At 35.5% G+C, this 16,321-nt stretch overlaps 2 protein-coding genes across 10 annotated transcripts in view; one reads left to right on the top strand and one right to left on the bottom strand.

The window, feature by feature from the left end:
* LOC108740195 (neurobeachin) overlaps window positions 1–16,321 on the top strand; it is a 234,135-nt gene that overhangs the window by 181,712 nt on the left and 36,102 nt on the right. The gene's annotated exons all lie outside the window — the stretch shown is intronic.
* LOC108740201 (protein mab-21-like) lies at window positions 1,609–3,589 on the bottom strand. The gene has a single exon (XM_018474431.1). The coding sequence runs from the start codon at window positions 3,361–3,363 to the stop codon at window positions 2,266–2,268; it is 1,098 nt and encodes a 365-aa protein (XP_018329933.1). The 5' UTR covers window positions 3,364–3,589; the 3' UTR covers window positions 1,609–2,265.

Genomic DNA, 16,321 nt, shown 5'->3' with positions numbered 1-16,321 from the left:
CTATTAGTAGATAGATATACAGTAGACAACCAAGGCCTGCTATTACGTTGTTGTGCCTATTATCTAAATGGGCTTGCTTATTAGTGTATAACTAGATAGCAGTTCGATAGAGGCTCATGTAACAAAGCCGTAAAATGTCCCTCTCTTGATGAGCTTGGAACATTTTTCAGTTATTGTATATATGTCTTCTAAAACGTTAGTTATCAGGTAAAAGTTAAACATACTTTTTAAGTCCGTTAAATGGAAAACTTTGTTTATTATATTATTAGGGAATTTTGTTTGCTTTTCATTATCGAAGAAAATTTTTAGTATTTTTCATTACATATTATAATTTTAACAATTAATAACGAAGATCTACACTCAATACAATGATGAAATACAAAAGGAATGATGATCGCGATTCCACTATCTTCAATATAAAAAATGGGAAATTGTTGGCACTGCAAACAGAAATTTCTTATTGCGCTGCTGTTCACGCTGAATTTTTTGCATTTCTACTACTATAAATTTTCACAATTTGTATGAACTTCTTAATTAGGTACTGTGGATAGATTTAGAAATGAGGAGGATTAAAATGGATAGGAGAACAGGGGTGCTATGGAAGTCTGTAAGAAATAGGTGAGGTACGTTGGTAGGACACCTTCTGAAACGTGAAGGACTAGTCGGAGACATATTAGAGACAGGAAAAGGATTTAAGAGGAGTAGAGGTAGACCTAGGGATTTGGGATGTTCTAGTTTTAGGGAAATGGAAAGATTAGATCTGGGTCGAAAAGAGTGGAGGTGCGTGTCAATAGGTCTTCCTCCTGAAGAATGGTCGAAAAATAATCCAACTTTGTGTATCGAGCAATATATATATTATACAGATTTTATTTTTGCATTATTTTTAAAATCTGGGACATTAATAAGGAAAATATAAATCATTTTAGTATTTTTAGTAATGTTCTTTAGCATAAATATTGCCAAAGTAATCGTAAAGTTGCCTTTGGAAATTAACATTCTAAAGCTAAAATAGTGATGTCTGATTGATGATTTTTTTTTATAATTCCATGTTTGGTTTTTACTTAATCTTTTAATTCAAAAGTTGGATGTACAGATGTGCCTACAATGCTGACGTTAATTAAAAGTAAAATAGGTATATTTTTAGTTTGTCTAAATCTATTGATATCAACCAATATCTTATATCTGGTTTCAGTAAATTTAATGGCATCATAGATGCTCAAAATACAGTATTTGTAATAAATAAAATTTTATCATCGAAAGGAGAACTTCTTGAGATTTCGTCCTCGCGTCTCGACAAATCGTTGAGAAAAAAAAGGTCGGAATGAAAATGCATCAAAACTGACAATGATATCAATGATGACCGCGAAAACTTGAATAAGGAAATTTTAATATTTTCCAAGAGATCGTACGGTGATGGGCTCGTTGTGAGGCGTTTCAGTAATTATTTATTTAAATCAAAAACTCAGAAAGGTATTGCATTAATTCGTGTTATTAATTACTTATTCAATACAATCACTGCTCAATACTTATTAGACGGCAACGTTATAAAATGTTGGGTTTCAACTTTATTTTTCTCATTTTACCTAGCTAAAATAATAATAATCCAAATAGATTCGGCATATATTTTATTTGACTAATGAGATACCTATACAGTTAATTTCAAATATTGCAACAATTATAAGCTTACAACTAGATAGTTAGGTATACATTTTTATATGTACAAATATCTTACAATACTTCAGTACAGTCGACAGCACGTTTTGTGCATGTTTTCGAAAGAAAGAAAATTTAGTCATAACCGAATAATCACAGAAAAACTTTTGAAATGGTAATAACTACCGAAAAAGTCGTACTAAATACTTATTATATATTACGTAGCAGTACAATTTATTGTAAGAAGATAAGTATTAGTTATCACAATTATATGGCACTCAAATACGGGCCTGTAAAGCATTAAAAATCAGTACAGAAATTGCGAGCTTTTTACTCTATCAAAGCTTTTCTGAACCCGAAGATTATAATTTTATTCACGAAAATCGTAATACTTATAAGTACTATAAATGAATAGATACTAGGAACTAACGATTTACTTCGTCATAAAGAAAAGTAACAATATAGATGATGATCTTCCGTGAACATTTTTCATAAAGTAATGATAACGTTAATGAATATTTGGATGTTACTGTTTATGATTTTTATAAAGTAAAATCAGTCGTTAGGAATGCTTTTAAACGTTTAATCCCGTCGGATCGATAGGATCATCGTTCATAGTTTTTCCAGACACCTCGTATTGGTCAGCATTTCTCGTGTTAGTCTCCACACCTGTTTGGAAGCATTTTCTAGCGCGCTCGGCGATTTTCCTTTGAACAAATCTAAGTTAGGTAGGAAATAATGCGGGCATCTTTTACATTGTAAACACGAAATCAGTTGCAAAAAGATCCCGTTGATCCTGTCACCCAAACAGGACTCATCCCACTCGCTTTCTCTAGGATGTTTTTCACATTCATACAAGAGAAGGGTTTTCAAATGGTAACTGGTTACGGGGTTACCGGGCAAGTCCAGGTGCCTATCCCGTAACGTTTTCAGGATACTGAGACACCTTCTGCGACAGCCCCCTTGTAAAAGACGATTTTCTGCCTCGTTGAACGACAGTACCCACGCGTCGCCTTCCATAGCCGATTGTTTTCCCTGAGCCGTGACACTTTCTTTCGACAACAAGTCAAAACCTTCAGTTTTTACTTCCGCTACAAGGTTAGGATGGGGCCACGGAACGTGCGGAACGGGCCAATGGGCCGCCGATCTCGGCCAAACACCGGAACACTTGAAGGCGGGAGTTATTTGCACAACATAACGTTCCCGAATTCGCAACTTAACCTCGGTCGTGTCCGATATCATCTTCACGCATTCCCGATAGGCGCACTTATCACAAGCTTGTGCTACCAACGTTTGAAACCTCGACCGGATCTTACGAGCGGAGAGGTATCCGGATGCGGTGATGAACTCGACCCATAGGGACATGGACCTCTTCCTTCCGTCGCTCAACTTCAGAACGGCGCATCCTGGTAACGTTCCGTCATCCACAAAGTTAAATACTCCCATTTGGTTTAGATAAAGAACCACCTCGAATTCAACCGGCGAGATCACTTCCAAGCCTTCATATCTCCCATTGCATTCCGTCAGTGACGATATGAATCGAGGTTCCTGCACTTCCACTTCCTTAAGGACGTCCTGGACTACCTTGCATACCTCTCGTATCGTTTTCGAAATCGTACCCATCCGGGTTTGGACCCTTTCGCCGTAGTATTTGTTGATTTGGTAAAGCATCTTAGATTGGGCTGCCAGCATATCCGGTGGGACTAACATGTTGACGAGCGCACAATCGACCGCACACTAGAACCTGGGGAACCGGTAGGGAGCCTGGATAGGAGGAGACACAAACGACGCCCCCTTTCCATTATTTTCGGGAACGGCGCCTGCGGATTGGTGTTGTTGTGGACAGTTTCAGACTTGATCGAGGCTCAGAACCGCCTCAAACGGGATTCTTTAACCACACCCACGCGCGCGATTAATGTGATCCGGCCGACAAAGAGCGAATGCACGGTGAATTTATTAAAACAGTCTTATTGTACTCGATTCTTGTCTTCAATGCTGCAAGTATTTAATTCTCTGTTTGAAATAAAGCCGTTTTCGATTTTTTTTTTTCGCCCATATAAAACCGTAATTTTAACCTGAAATAAGTAAGTACCTGATGTGCGGCTACAATGGGCGAATAAAAAGGCTCGTCGTCGGTCCGTTTAGGGCAACGCAAAAAGAACATCGAATCCCCATTGTGCAAACGTATGACCATTATGCCATTCTTATACCCATTGCGATGGATGCGTTGATACGTGGTACGCTCCAGCTGGGCGCTAACAAAAGCGAACAATGGTTTACAAACGGCGTGTACTTAAGAAGGCAGAACAGCATTGTACACACATATTCAAGGGTTTCATTTCAAACTGTACAAATATACAGGGTCTTTCTGAAATAAGTAGCAAGCTTGCTGGAGGCGATAAAGTACAACAGGAACATTCATTAAATGTTTGGTTGTCCGAAAGATCACCGTTTTTGAGCAAAATGTATAGGCGAGGGTCAGTCCGGCCCTGGTAGCTCATGAAGGAAAATACGACATTGCAACGCCTCATTGAATCTGTTGGTAATCAGCAGCATCCGTGTGGTGCTTCTTTTGGCTTTTTGTGCTCATGCAGCATTGTTTGTTAGTTGTTAGATTAGATTACGTGTAATTGACAATGGTTATGTTATAGTCATCTTGTAGTAATTTTTATTCTTTTAACGTTGTAAGCGTGTATGTAGTAGCGAGTACAAGTCTTAAGGGGAAACTGATTTTCAGCCGCGGCTATATTTGTATCATGTAGGCAAAAAAATGCTTCAAACGAGGGTCATGTTTGTATTCTTGGTACTCTGAATCTAATTCCACGGGTTCCTTTGTATGGGATTGTATGATGATCGCTGCAAATGAAATGCACCAAATGTCTTATTTTGCGTTGGTCAGAAACAATTTTGGTAGATGTCTTGAAGCCTTTTTTCTACCACGAGGTTTTCGAATAATTTTTGTAGTGCACATACGAGCATGTGTGTTTAGTGGTTTTCTCGAAACCAGGAACTCGTCGATAAGTAAAGAGTAAGTTGATGTTTATGTTTACTTCAGACGTTGGAGAAGCAGCATTCTATTCAAGTGTAGCTGCTCAGTCATTTATGTTACCAAGCTGAGGACTAGCTTCAGATTGTAACTTATTGTAGTTTTTTGTCCCTTAATCACGCTGCTATACTCACCATGAGCTTCCCTGTTGCATCTGGACAACTCCCTCGAATGTTTACCACTTATTTCAGAAAAACGATGCATTAGTACGTAAGATCCACACGTATGTGTTAAGCATGATGCAGTTTACTTAATGCTACCGGAGGTTTTCTCTACTTATTATCTAAAGGTAATGTCGGGACTGACGGATGTGGATCAATAATACGAAACACAACTGACGGCGAAAAATTTAATTTAATGCAAACTAAAACAATTTAATTAACACTAAAAAATACAATAGAAGAACACGAACAATTAAAGAATAAAACAATGAATGTAAGAGTAAAAACAAATATAATGTAAAAGCACAAACTACATGCAAACGGGAATCAAGACAGACTATGTATGGCAGCCCTTCACTGAGTAACTGATCGATGAACCACCAGGAATATTGGATAATAATAACTGTAAAATGGAAGTGTATCTATAGCTGCGGGACGAACGTTCCAGGTAAAATTCACAAATAAAATAAGTAAAAATTCATACATGAAATGGTACCGTGGAACCAGTGCAGGAGAACCTAATCTTTATCAATTGCACTGCATCTCAAGTGCTTCATGCGACTCAAAGCCCATAATAAATATCAATTCGTTTTGGGCACGGTATATCGGCATTTAATTTTTAAAAAGGACGCTCTAATACAAGGAGTATCCATACATAATGCACAAATAAAACTCTGTCGAGATGATAGTGTCTCTTTCATGCTAAATCATTAGACTGTTACACACTAATAGCCTATTATTTCTTTTCTTCTGGTAGGTATATTTTTCTTACGTTCTGACGCATCTCTCATCAAGGACTTGAAATAAAGGTACACCGACGCAAATACCTACAAAATCCTAACAATAAGTAGATATCTATTACAGATTTTGCATGTTACAAGAACATTAATAATCTTGCACCAAGACTTCGGATGTCACAACATTTTGCGTATTCTTTCGTTCCGTTCTCTAAACGTAAGTGGAATATTTGTATAAGTAACTTCTCCATTGTTCGGTCTAAGTTTTGTTTCTTTTATGTCGGCTCCTTCTTGTAACATGTAGAGAGTGTATCAGTACTTGGGCATCTTTGCTCCCTTTTTTTTGTTACCGACTGACTGACTGCATATACAATAGAAAATAGATCATCTATGTACCTCGCTTCGTTGTGCTTTGTCATCGAGAAACGGTGAAAGGAAGGCCTATTGACAGACGGATAATCCACTCTTTCAAAGACATCTTCATCCTGTTGCGTTTGTAGGTATACGTTTTCATGGGTATGTTTGTGTAGATGCTTGTTGCTGTGGACAGAGCGGTATGGCCTTAGAGGTGTATTAGACCATTGCTTAGCATTCGGAAGGACGTCGGTTCGATTCCGGGTCCGTCTGCCTTAGTCCAAGTTTTTCTGTGGTTTCCTTGGATTATTTATGCAAATGCTGGAGCAGATAATTTTTCATTCTCTTCTGCCTTCATTTCGTCCGTCTCGACTTTCTCACCCGAACCACCACCCACCCATTCCTACGATTCCTGAATGGATGCTGAAGAGGGTCTTCCGCCTAATATTCCGGCGTAGTCCGGAAGGACTATCCGCCACCAGCATAACTGGCTGGTGGGAACGAAACTCTCAAAAGTTTTTTTTTTTTTGGAAAAGAAAAAGGTGTATATTCATCCCCCGCGGACAAGAAATCGCAGGAAAAGCAATTTCCTCGTTAAAATACTTTTCTTGGAATGAAAGTAAAGTATTACTCCCTTTTGAAACCCCGTATGGTAGCGAATACCATATATTTACTATTTTCAACCATATGATCTGAAAATATATCGTTCTTCTTTGAAAACTATCCTAAACTAACCAAACCCTTAAAACAAAGCGTGTCACCACTAAAAGCTTTAGGTTGGCATTTATTGAACGGACGTCGTGTTAATTTTTTAATTATGTAGGTTTAAAAAGGTGGCTGAAGGTTTCATGTATGACGTAGATTTCAGAAAACGATGCCACCCTTTGATGATTGCATCTAATCTCGAAATATTTATATAGTGTATTCGTAGATAGAGAGGAGGCATATACTTTTTTGAATTTTTGACTCTGTCTGTTTCGCGAAGGTGTAGACACTCCCTAACGCCAAATAAATCGTTCGGGAGTGAAGGATTAGGCCTTCGTCTGAATCAAGGGAGTAATCGTATTTAAAAACAGCAAGATCGTTGCTAGAATATAAAGATAGGAGACGAAAAATTAGCTGATTTTCGGTATCTAGGAAGTAGGATAACTCAGGATGGAAGGAGCAGTAAATATATAAAACAAAGCTGTGTCATATAATTGATAAGCATTTTATGAAGTACGAACGTGGAAAAATTGCTCCTGTCAACTCAGAAACATTAACGACTGTCGGATGCCACCAAAATAGACCGAAAACTTGTGTTCGCTCGTTAGCCAACGACACACACCACCTATGTGGTTACTATTTTATTAGTCGTGTGCATCCTACGTAGGTACAGTATATGTACAAAGGTATTATTTTAAAGGAAACGAACGGGACGGGTGGATGTCTCATCAATAAGCTAAAGTAACTGACATTTACAAACTATAGTCAGACTTGCTAACTCAAACTTCCTAAATGCAGCCAATTATGTTCGAATTAGTTAGAGAAAATTCGAATTAAGGAATAAATTTTCCGCTTTCCTTTTTAATTTTTGTTTCGAAAATATCGTTTCTATGTATATATTAGTACGTAACTATTGTTAAGTCCATCGCTAATAATCCTTAAAATCTCAGATTTTTTGTTTTTCAAGATTTATACCTATTAATAACATAAAATAGTTATTTAGTTACAATTACAATAAACCCGGAGCAATATTTCTTTCCTACTATCGGATATAGATAAAAAAGAAAAGAATATTTCATGTAGGGGTACAAATTAGAATAAATAGAAACAATTTTGTTGTTGCCTTTGACTTATTTTCATTTGCTGACTATGAGATTCAAACATAAATTCAAATTTAAATGTTCCCTATTTATCGCTTATTTTTTTTCTTTACTTTTAATAAAACATTTTCATCATAAAACATAAAGCTAAGAGGAGCTAATTTACGATAGACATACGTTTCAGTTCATGTAAGTAGGTGTACGTCTTTAAATAATAGTCACCGTTGAAATGTGAACATCGTCGCCGTCTCGCGTCTTTGACAGCGTCGCGGCGACGTTTCGTGGTAATGTTTTGTCGTCGTCGTTATTACAAACGTCGAGTAAACAAGTTGGGTGTCATTTAACAAATTTATCATCCAAATGAAATTTCGACGGTTCTATCTATTCTAAAAAATATCAAATCAATGTGATTCTAGTGATTATAATGTAAGTACTGCTTGAGAGTATGGCGGGCACCTGATGGTTACCATATAACAAATTCAAAAAAATCAAGAAGTAACACAGGGTCGAGTCATTTTCAATCGAACAATTTAAAAATGAGAAAGTATTAGAACGAATAAGAGAGCAGAAGTCAATAGGAACCTTTTCAAGCATGAAGGGCTAGTACGACATATTGGAAGCAGAAACAGGAGTTAAGGGGAGTAGAAGTAGACATAGATTAAATTATTGTTCACAAATAGATACGGATGTGGAATGCTCTAGTTATTTTAGTTAAGATTATCTCAGATTAAGAAGAAGTGTTGTGAATCTCAAGTAACAAACTACACATCTTGAAATATTATAAAAAATGCTTAACAGGTCGCATCCAGAGGTGTATATTTTTCCATCAAAACACCCCAAATAAATTGCCATCAGACTAGTGAAAGAATCTGGATTCATAGGACGTACATTTTCACGTTTTTTTACCATCCCGTTCGTCACCATCTTAGCGACCACATAAATCCCGAAGACTTACGAGTCCTAATAATAGATTATTTCAACTGTCACGTACTTCAAAGCCTGCTTGATGGTTTCATTTGGCGGCCACTTTATAAGCGGGACGTTAAAATTATTGTAATTACTTCGGGTAGGATAGTAAACGCCAACATTAAAGCCGATAGCTGACATGTGAAGTATATTTAGAACATTTTTGTTCCTTTATAGCTATTCAAATGACAATAACGTAAAACTAGTTAGTGGCCATTATTTTAACATAGCTAATAACTTATTTCTACCACCATCAAACAAATAGCTAACTCAGAAAGATCTATATACATTATACATATACGTAAAAATGTTTATAAAAACTTAACATGCAAATAACTGTCTCAAATTATGTTTCTGTACAAAACATCGTAATCTATAATCAAAGATTATCTTGTTTTACCATCAACGCATGTCCATCATGCTTTACTAATGTAAGAGTGGAACGAAACTTGCATTGTCCTTTTGGTCGAACCAATTCCTTATTAAATATTTGTATTTGCTAAATTCCATCCATTCCATTATAGCTTCATTTAAACATGATTCAATTCAAACTTCATTTAGCAATATCCATAAACATAATAGGTCCTTCTTGATGTTCTATCTTAAAGATAAATAATATAAATATTAGTACCATGTAGGAACATATATATTTAATAATGTACTTCATAATTGATGTTAAACTTATTGTTTGTAATGGACGAAAAAAAAAAGTAAATTCTCCTTCATGTTATAGTTATGTTAGTAGTTTTGCAATTATATTACCATTGCCGATGCCGATGATGATGTAAATTTCAGCAACACATTTGTGACGAAAAAGTTTTCGCATTTCAAAAAAACAAACGCCACTGTCGTGTTTTACACATGGTGTTACTTGTACGATCAAAGGTAACTACCAACATAATAAATTCCCGGCGTAGTAATTCACCACCAAAAAGCTGCAGCATGTGAATCGTTGTGCTTTTGAAAGCGCATAGCCAAATCGCAAGCGTTTTTTTCTCTCCATAGCTCGCCTCCCATTGCGTCTGTATGCGAACAAAATGAAAAACAGCTGAAATTAGATCGTAATTTACAACGGAATTAATTGACTGTTTGCATTAACTTTTTTGGCACTTTTTATATGAAACTCGTGTTGAACAGACCGACGACTTGCGACGCCTGTAGCATGCACACAAAACAAAAATATGTAGTCGTCGTGGAAAAAAGATGCTAACAGTTTTGCAAAAGTTTTGAGAACAAAGTGCCTGATTGATGGAATTTGGGCCATCGTGTTGAAGAATTTTAGTTCTAACATTTTTTGATGATATTTCTTCCAAGCGATGATTTGAATGTTTGAAAAGAAATTAAAAACACTTTGCTTTGTTGAACTGTAATATTTAAAAATAATGTTAAATGTGTAAGGAAAATTTAACTTGGCACTGTTCCAGTGTTGTGTGTATGTCTATTACAAAAAAAAAAATATAAGACAGTGTCCATTTTCGGGCGTAAACAAAACGTATTTTACACTTTTTAATTGAGAGCATACATTTTCGCCAACGATGCCGGTCATTAATTTAAGAAGAAGAAAAATTAAAGGCGAGTATGCGTTTTTCTTATTTCTAGCTGACAGATGGACGGTTGTCGAGCGGAAATTCGGGCCCGTGGGTGTACCCAAAGAACGAAATTAGTGAAAAAACGAATCGGCGACGACAAGGAAAATTTGTGAACTGGCCAAATCGTTAATTTTTGGAACAGTAATTTATACAAGAAAAGCTCGAACATTTTATTAATAATCCAAGTCGACTATTTGGTAAATGTATTCGTTTAACTTAATAATAAAAGCTAGAATTGCTGATCAAAATGATACATAATTTAAGATTTCGTTGCCTAACTTTTTTGCCAATAGAAATGAAAAATACTTGTTCAAATTAACCAAATTAATATGACAATTCAAATAAAGATTTATGCCTATTAACAAATCTACATCGCCTTGCTAATTGTATCTAATAAACTATAATATTTAGTTCGACAGCTCAAAAACGAAAAACGAAATCGGAGCAAAATGTATGTTGCAAAATCGAGAACTTGACACCGTAATATTAAATAATATTGACACGCATATTTTTCAAAAATTAGCTATCAAAAATCAATAATAAGATGACTAAAATTTTAAGAAATTCAGAAATACTTGTTTTTTTTTGACGTAGGATGTTTAGGAAGTCAGATAAAACAAAACGGAGAATGCGATAATGATAATAATAATTTAGGGTAAGAAAACAGGAGTCTTAATAAGGAAAAGGATAATTGTAACACGGTAGGACAGCTTGTGAGGCATGTAGAGCTAGTTAGAGGCAGAAACAAAAGTTAAGAAGATGGGTAGAGAAAGACCTAGATTACATTACTACTCGCAAATTAAGAAATGAGTTACCCACATTTCGAAAACTGCCTGAGGATGAAAACTCCTAAAATAGCTATCGTTTTTCCCGAACTCCTGAAACTAAAATTTTTAAAAAATCAGTGTTAACTTTGTAGGAAAATTTTATGTATATAAGGTTCCAGGTTTTATAGCCTATATTGATTGGAAAATTCGCAATGTTTCGTATTAACTATATCTGCATTCTGGCAGTCCCTGTGGCGACTTACTTTTATTGAAAGTAAATTAATGATTTGATCCCTAGATGACCATCAGCTAGACTGTTAATGGGTCATATGTCATGAATCTTTCTCCTTTTTAAACGAAATGTGGTCACTAAGAGGTGGTCGCTGCTGATTACCAAAAAATACCTCGTTCAACAACTGGTCCTTTTTTCCTTTTTTTTTTATTTTTTAATGTTCTCATACTTGGTTGCCTATTTCTTTGAATAAAAGGAATTCCGATTAACTTATCCGATAAGAGTCACATCAGGCACGCATGCATACATACCAGTGGTTGTTATTTGGACACGGGGTTGAATGTCATTTGTTTCATTCTGTATGTGTACGTACATTTGTGTAAGTGTGTGTGGGTACATTTTTAACGAGCTTGTTGACGATGACCGCCGCTGATTGATCGTTTCGTTTGTCAGGTGCGTGACTGGGTTGGAGAACGAAACGTCGACTCGGCTAGAAAAGTTTATCATTCACTCAGATATCGGATCGACGAATTAAAATGTTCTCAAGCGAAAAAAATGGCCAGAACGTTGTACGATTATCAATTAATAGAAAGGTAATGTATGCCAGCCGGTCAGTGATATTTTTTTATGTCGACGTTGTAGCGTTTTGAGCATTTCTGTAAATTAAGATAGACATGCGTACAGGGCATCTATCTCAACTTAAAGTACGCAAATGAGTTGGACCGTGTGTTGTACAGAAGTGAAGATCCTTTATAGGACCTCTCTGTTGTCCTGAAAATCCGTCATCCTAGTCCTAACTAACATTATTTAAAGATTTGTATTTTGGTTTGTTTATTACTATTTGACGCCTTAATTACTCAACCGATTATAATAAAATTTTATACACATTGTCGGGGGTATAGGAAAGGACATAGGGTACCTTTTATCCAGAAAAAAAATACTATTCCCGAGGGTTCATCTCGATAAGAAACCACAGTATTTTACACAAAGCGTATGTTTAACGTAAAAAATCAGAAACTTTGGTTTTATCCTGATGATTCTAGTCAGGACTATTCATCAAAGTATCGTATTTTCGATGACCTTTGACACGTATTTACGTCAAAAGATGTAGGGATTTAACAAAATTGTACTGTACTCAGTACTTCTTGACCGTCCCAGAGGTCTTTTTCTTTAAGCAACGGTAATAAACTTTATGACAGGGTTGCGTCCGAGGACCTGGCTGCTACATGTACATTTTCTTAGTAAATAATTCTTATGACTATAACAACTTAAAATTTAAACATTAAGAACTAACTTATTCTAAGTCACGTCTCCATACTACAAAAGCAATTATTGATTATGTTTCACCAAACATTGGTTATGTAGTAATTATACTCTAAGGAAGTCAGTGGTTGTTGGAACTTATCTTTTTTTTAACATCTGAAGTTTTTATAGCTTAACATAATTGAATATATTGTTCACAGTTAAAACTTTAACTATCTGTAATTATTATTTAAAATTAGCATCAGAATTCTAGTTGCATTTCAATTACGACTTCTAATTATTCGAATATCCTTCATGGCTGCTTCCTTTATGCTATGACAATGGCTAATGATACGTAATTTAGAATGTCGCAGTATGATAGTGTGGGTGAATGTGTACATGAGTATGTCTGTCTGTCTGTTGTGTTTATTCCAAAGTCGGGACTTGAATAATAAATCTCTTAATTACGGCCGTCTAAAGGAAACGATGACGAAAAAAGAACGTGCAGCGTTTTTACGACACGCAATAAATTACGTTTCGCACGCAGCAGTCATCTACTGTCAAAAATTAACCACCCATTTCGAACCGCTACCTCCGGAAGGCAGGACTTCTCGGATGGGACGGCGCCTTAATCTTTTCTAACGTATACATCATTCGTGTCTTAATATTTACGAATTAAACAAAATTTCGTAATTTATTTAAGAAAAGATGACGTTAGAGTAATTAATAATTTTTCAAAGAAACATTGGTATCTCATTATCCTTTCTATCCTAAGCCTGATTGAGTAAATTGATTTAAAAAACGAGACAGTAAAAATTGAAATTTAATACCTCATAATAGGTAGGTATCAAGGGAAGAAAAAGTAAGGAAAGAGTGAACATAAAATAGGAAACGAAAATTTATAAGATGACGCTGGTTTTCGGTATCTAGAAAGTCAAATCATTCAGGCTGGAAAGAGCAGTAAAGATGTAAAACAAAGAATAACAAAGGGTCGAGCCGTTTTAACAAAAAGAAGTTGATATAAAAATTCGAAAACCATTGTTAAAGGTGTAGGTATGTCTGTACGGGTGCAAAACATGGACGGTGGGCACGGCGAAAATGATTAGATACTTGGAAATGTGGTGTTACAGGCGAATGATGAGGATAAAAAAGGATAGATAGAGTAGGAGAACAGAGGGCGCTATGGACACTTGGAAGAGATAGTTAGAGACATATTAGAAGAAGAAACAGGAATTAAGAGGAGTAGAGGTAGACCTTAACCAATGTGGGATGTTCTTAGGAATTTTAGAAAAATGCGTAGACTAGTTCAAGATAGAAAAGGTGGACATGGAGATGTGTGTCCAGGCAGTCTTAGGACCGACGATCTGCCTATGATAATCATCAAGATGATAATGAATATATAGGTACCCAATTCAGGATCCTGCAGTCGACGATTCGTGCATTTCCCTCTTGTGCTCGATTTCCTAAATTTTTCATTTATTAAACACATAAAATTGACAATAAAACATTTAAAACGTCACTTTTTCTTTAAAATATCAGCTTCGTTTGCGAGTTTATTTCTCAAAGACTTCCTTAATCAGTGTTGACAGCGATGACGAACTCTGATGAATTATATTTTCCGGGTTTAATTTCATATAAACATCAGGATCGTTACTGTCGTTTCGTCCTTTTTGCTTCGCTGCTGCGGTCCATCAACTAATTAAATTCCAATGGACACGACTTCAACTAACCGACCGTAGCCGAATCTGTTTCCTCTAATTTTGAAAAGTGCTTCCACATGCGTTTACGTATATATGTATAATAAGACGGGCTGCAAATAATATAAGACAGATGTCACCGAAATATATGTACCTGTTCTGATTTTGTCTTCTTTACGTGAAATATAAAACATCTACTGCTTCGGGAAAAGTTATAAACAAAGAGAAGCTAGAAAAATCTTGTAAACATATTTAATTTTTCTTGGGTCCTCACCTGGGCTCCAGAACTACTATAATGCAGATTGTACAGTGCTGATTTGTCTGGCAAAAGTTTTGATGTTGATAGTTGACAACAAGTCAGTTAAATTTATCGTTTTTCCGAATTCTCGTGTCTCATTCTCATCCATATAGAGAGAAGTAAATCGGCAGATTCAGCAGGTGACGTGGCGCCAGATCATTGTCAAAATTGACGAAGGTCGCGATCGTCCACGAGGTGTCTCTTTGTTTAAGCTTAAATTTACGCCCAAATAACTCATTTGTTGATATTTATCTTGATTTATTTGCCGGCCATTCGTTAGAGTTTTATACGGTCGTTAATGCAGTCAACCAAACTCTGGCGAACGAACAGAAAAAAATAAGTAAGAAACGACTCTACGGGCTTGCTCATTTATTATCTTCAAGATCTTCGGAACATTTGAATCTTACGAGCAACCAACGATGCTTTGACAAAAAGTTTTTTTTTTCTGCAGTTATTAAGTAAGGTAGTAAAACTGCTTCATTTAGAATACGGTACTTTTGCTTTGCACCACTAAAAAACAATCATCTACGTTAGATGCATTTGAAAACTATCGTCGCTTTATGCATTTTATAATCCGTCCTCCCTTGGAAGGATTAAGAATGCCTAAGGATAGAAATTTGGTAGGTGTAAAGGAAGGTTGTGTATTTTTGTCCTTTTTCAAGAAATTGTCAAAGAAAGCATGTCTTGGTCAATATTCATAGCTTTTTGCAAATACATTAAAAAACAAATACTCCTATCAATTAAATATCAACTGATAAATATTTATTTAATTTATCTATTGAATAGAATATTTACCTTTATTAGGTACATGTTATCGAAATATTCTGGCGATTGTATATATGGAACGTTATAGAAAGGATTAATCGGCTTGAATTACTACAATTATATGCTAATTGCTCTCTGTCATAATTAATTTGTTTCACAATCTATTACATTCGTGAAAAACAGTTAAACAACGTATGCTACTTAGCGAAAATTGTCTGTTAATTGCTCCATTTATTCATACCAAGACTAAGGACGTCTATATGGATCGTGTATTTTATCATTATTGGAAAAATAATAGAGCAGCCGTGTAAGTTTTCCTTTTTTCTAGAGGTGGCATCCAGGAATGATGTCAACGAAAAAATGTATCCTTTTTGTCATGCATATATAGCCGGAAAGTTAGGGTTCAAAAGTTAAACTGGCACATTTTTAAACCTATTTTCCGAAACATATGGAAAATAAGATTTGTTTTATGTTTTAATAAGATAATTAGTGTTATATGCATGACAATAGCAGATATTATTATCCAATTTTAATAAACGATTTTAAATTCCTGGTTTTCGGAAATTTATTATTATGAGAACAAAAATAGTAGATAAAAATGTCTGTATTACGATAATATTATAATTCTACTTTAATTGAGATATCAAAAACCCAATTAGTTACAGAAACTCACGCATTTGTCCCCCTTGATTATTTTACAGATAATTTTCATCAACATCAGGTCTTATGATATTTAATGAGACCATAATTAGTTTATGTAAATTCATGCCAAGTTTATACAAAGAACTTGAGTAAAAGGTAGCAAGCACCCTATTGGTGCTTTTAGCTTCGGTATATACGCAAGTGACTTCACACGTAAATACATTATGTTACACATACTGTTATATATACAGACTCGAATATGTGTCTATTGTACATATACCTAAAGGATAGCTATTATATTCACACCTGACTTTGCAACGTCAGGGTGGAGTCAAACTTTTAATATCTACTTGATCGCGAATGCTAT

The sequence above is a fragment of the Agrilus planipennis genome, unplaced genomic scaffold (assembly GCF_000699045.2).
Source record: "Agrilus planipennis isolate EAB-ADULT unplaced genomic scaffold, Apla_2.0 scaffold158, whole genome shotgun sequence".
NCBI lineage: Eukaryota > Metazoa > Arthropoda > Insecta > Coleoptera > Buprestidae > Agrilus > Agrilus planipennis.
This window is presented reverse-complemented; position numbering and strand designations above follow the sequence as displayed.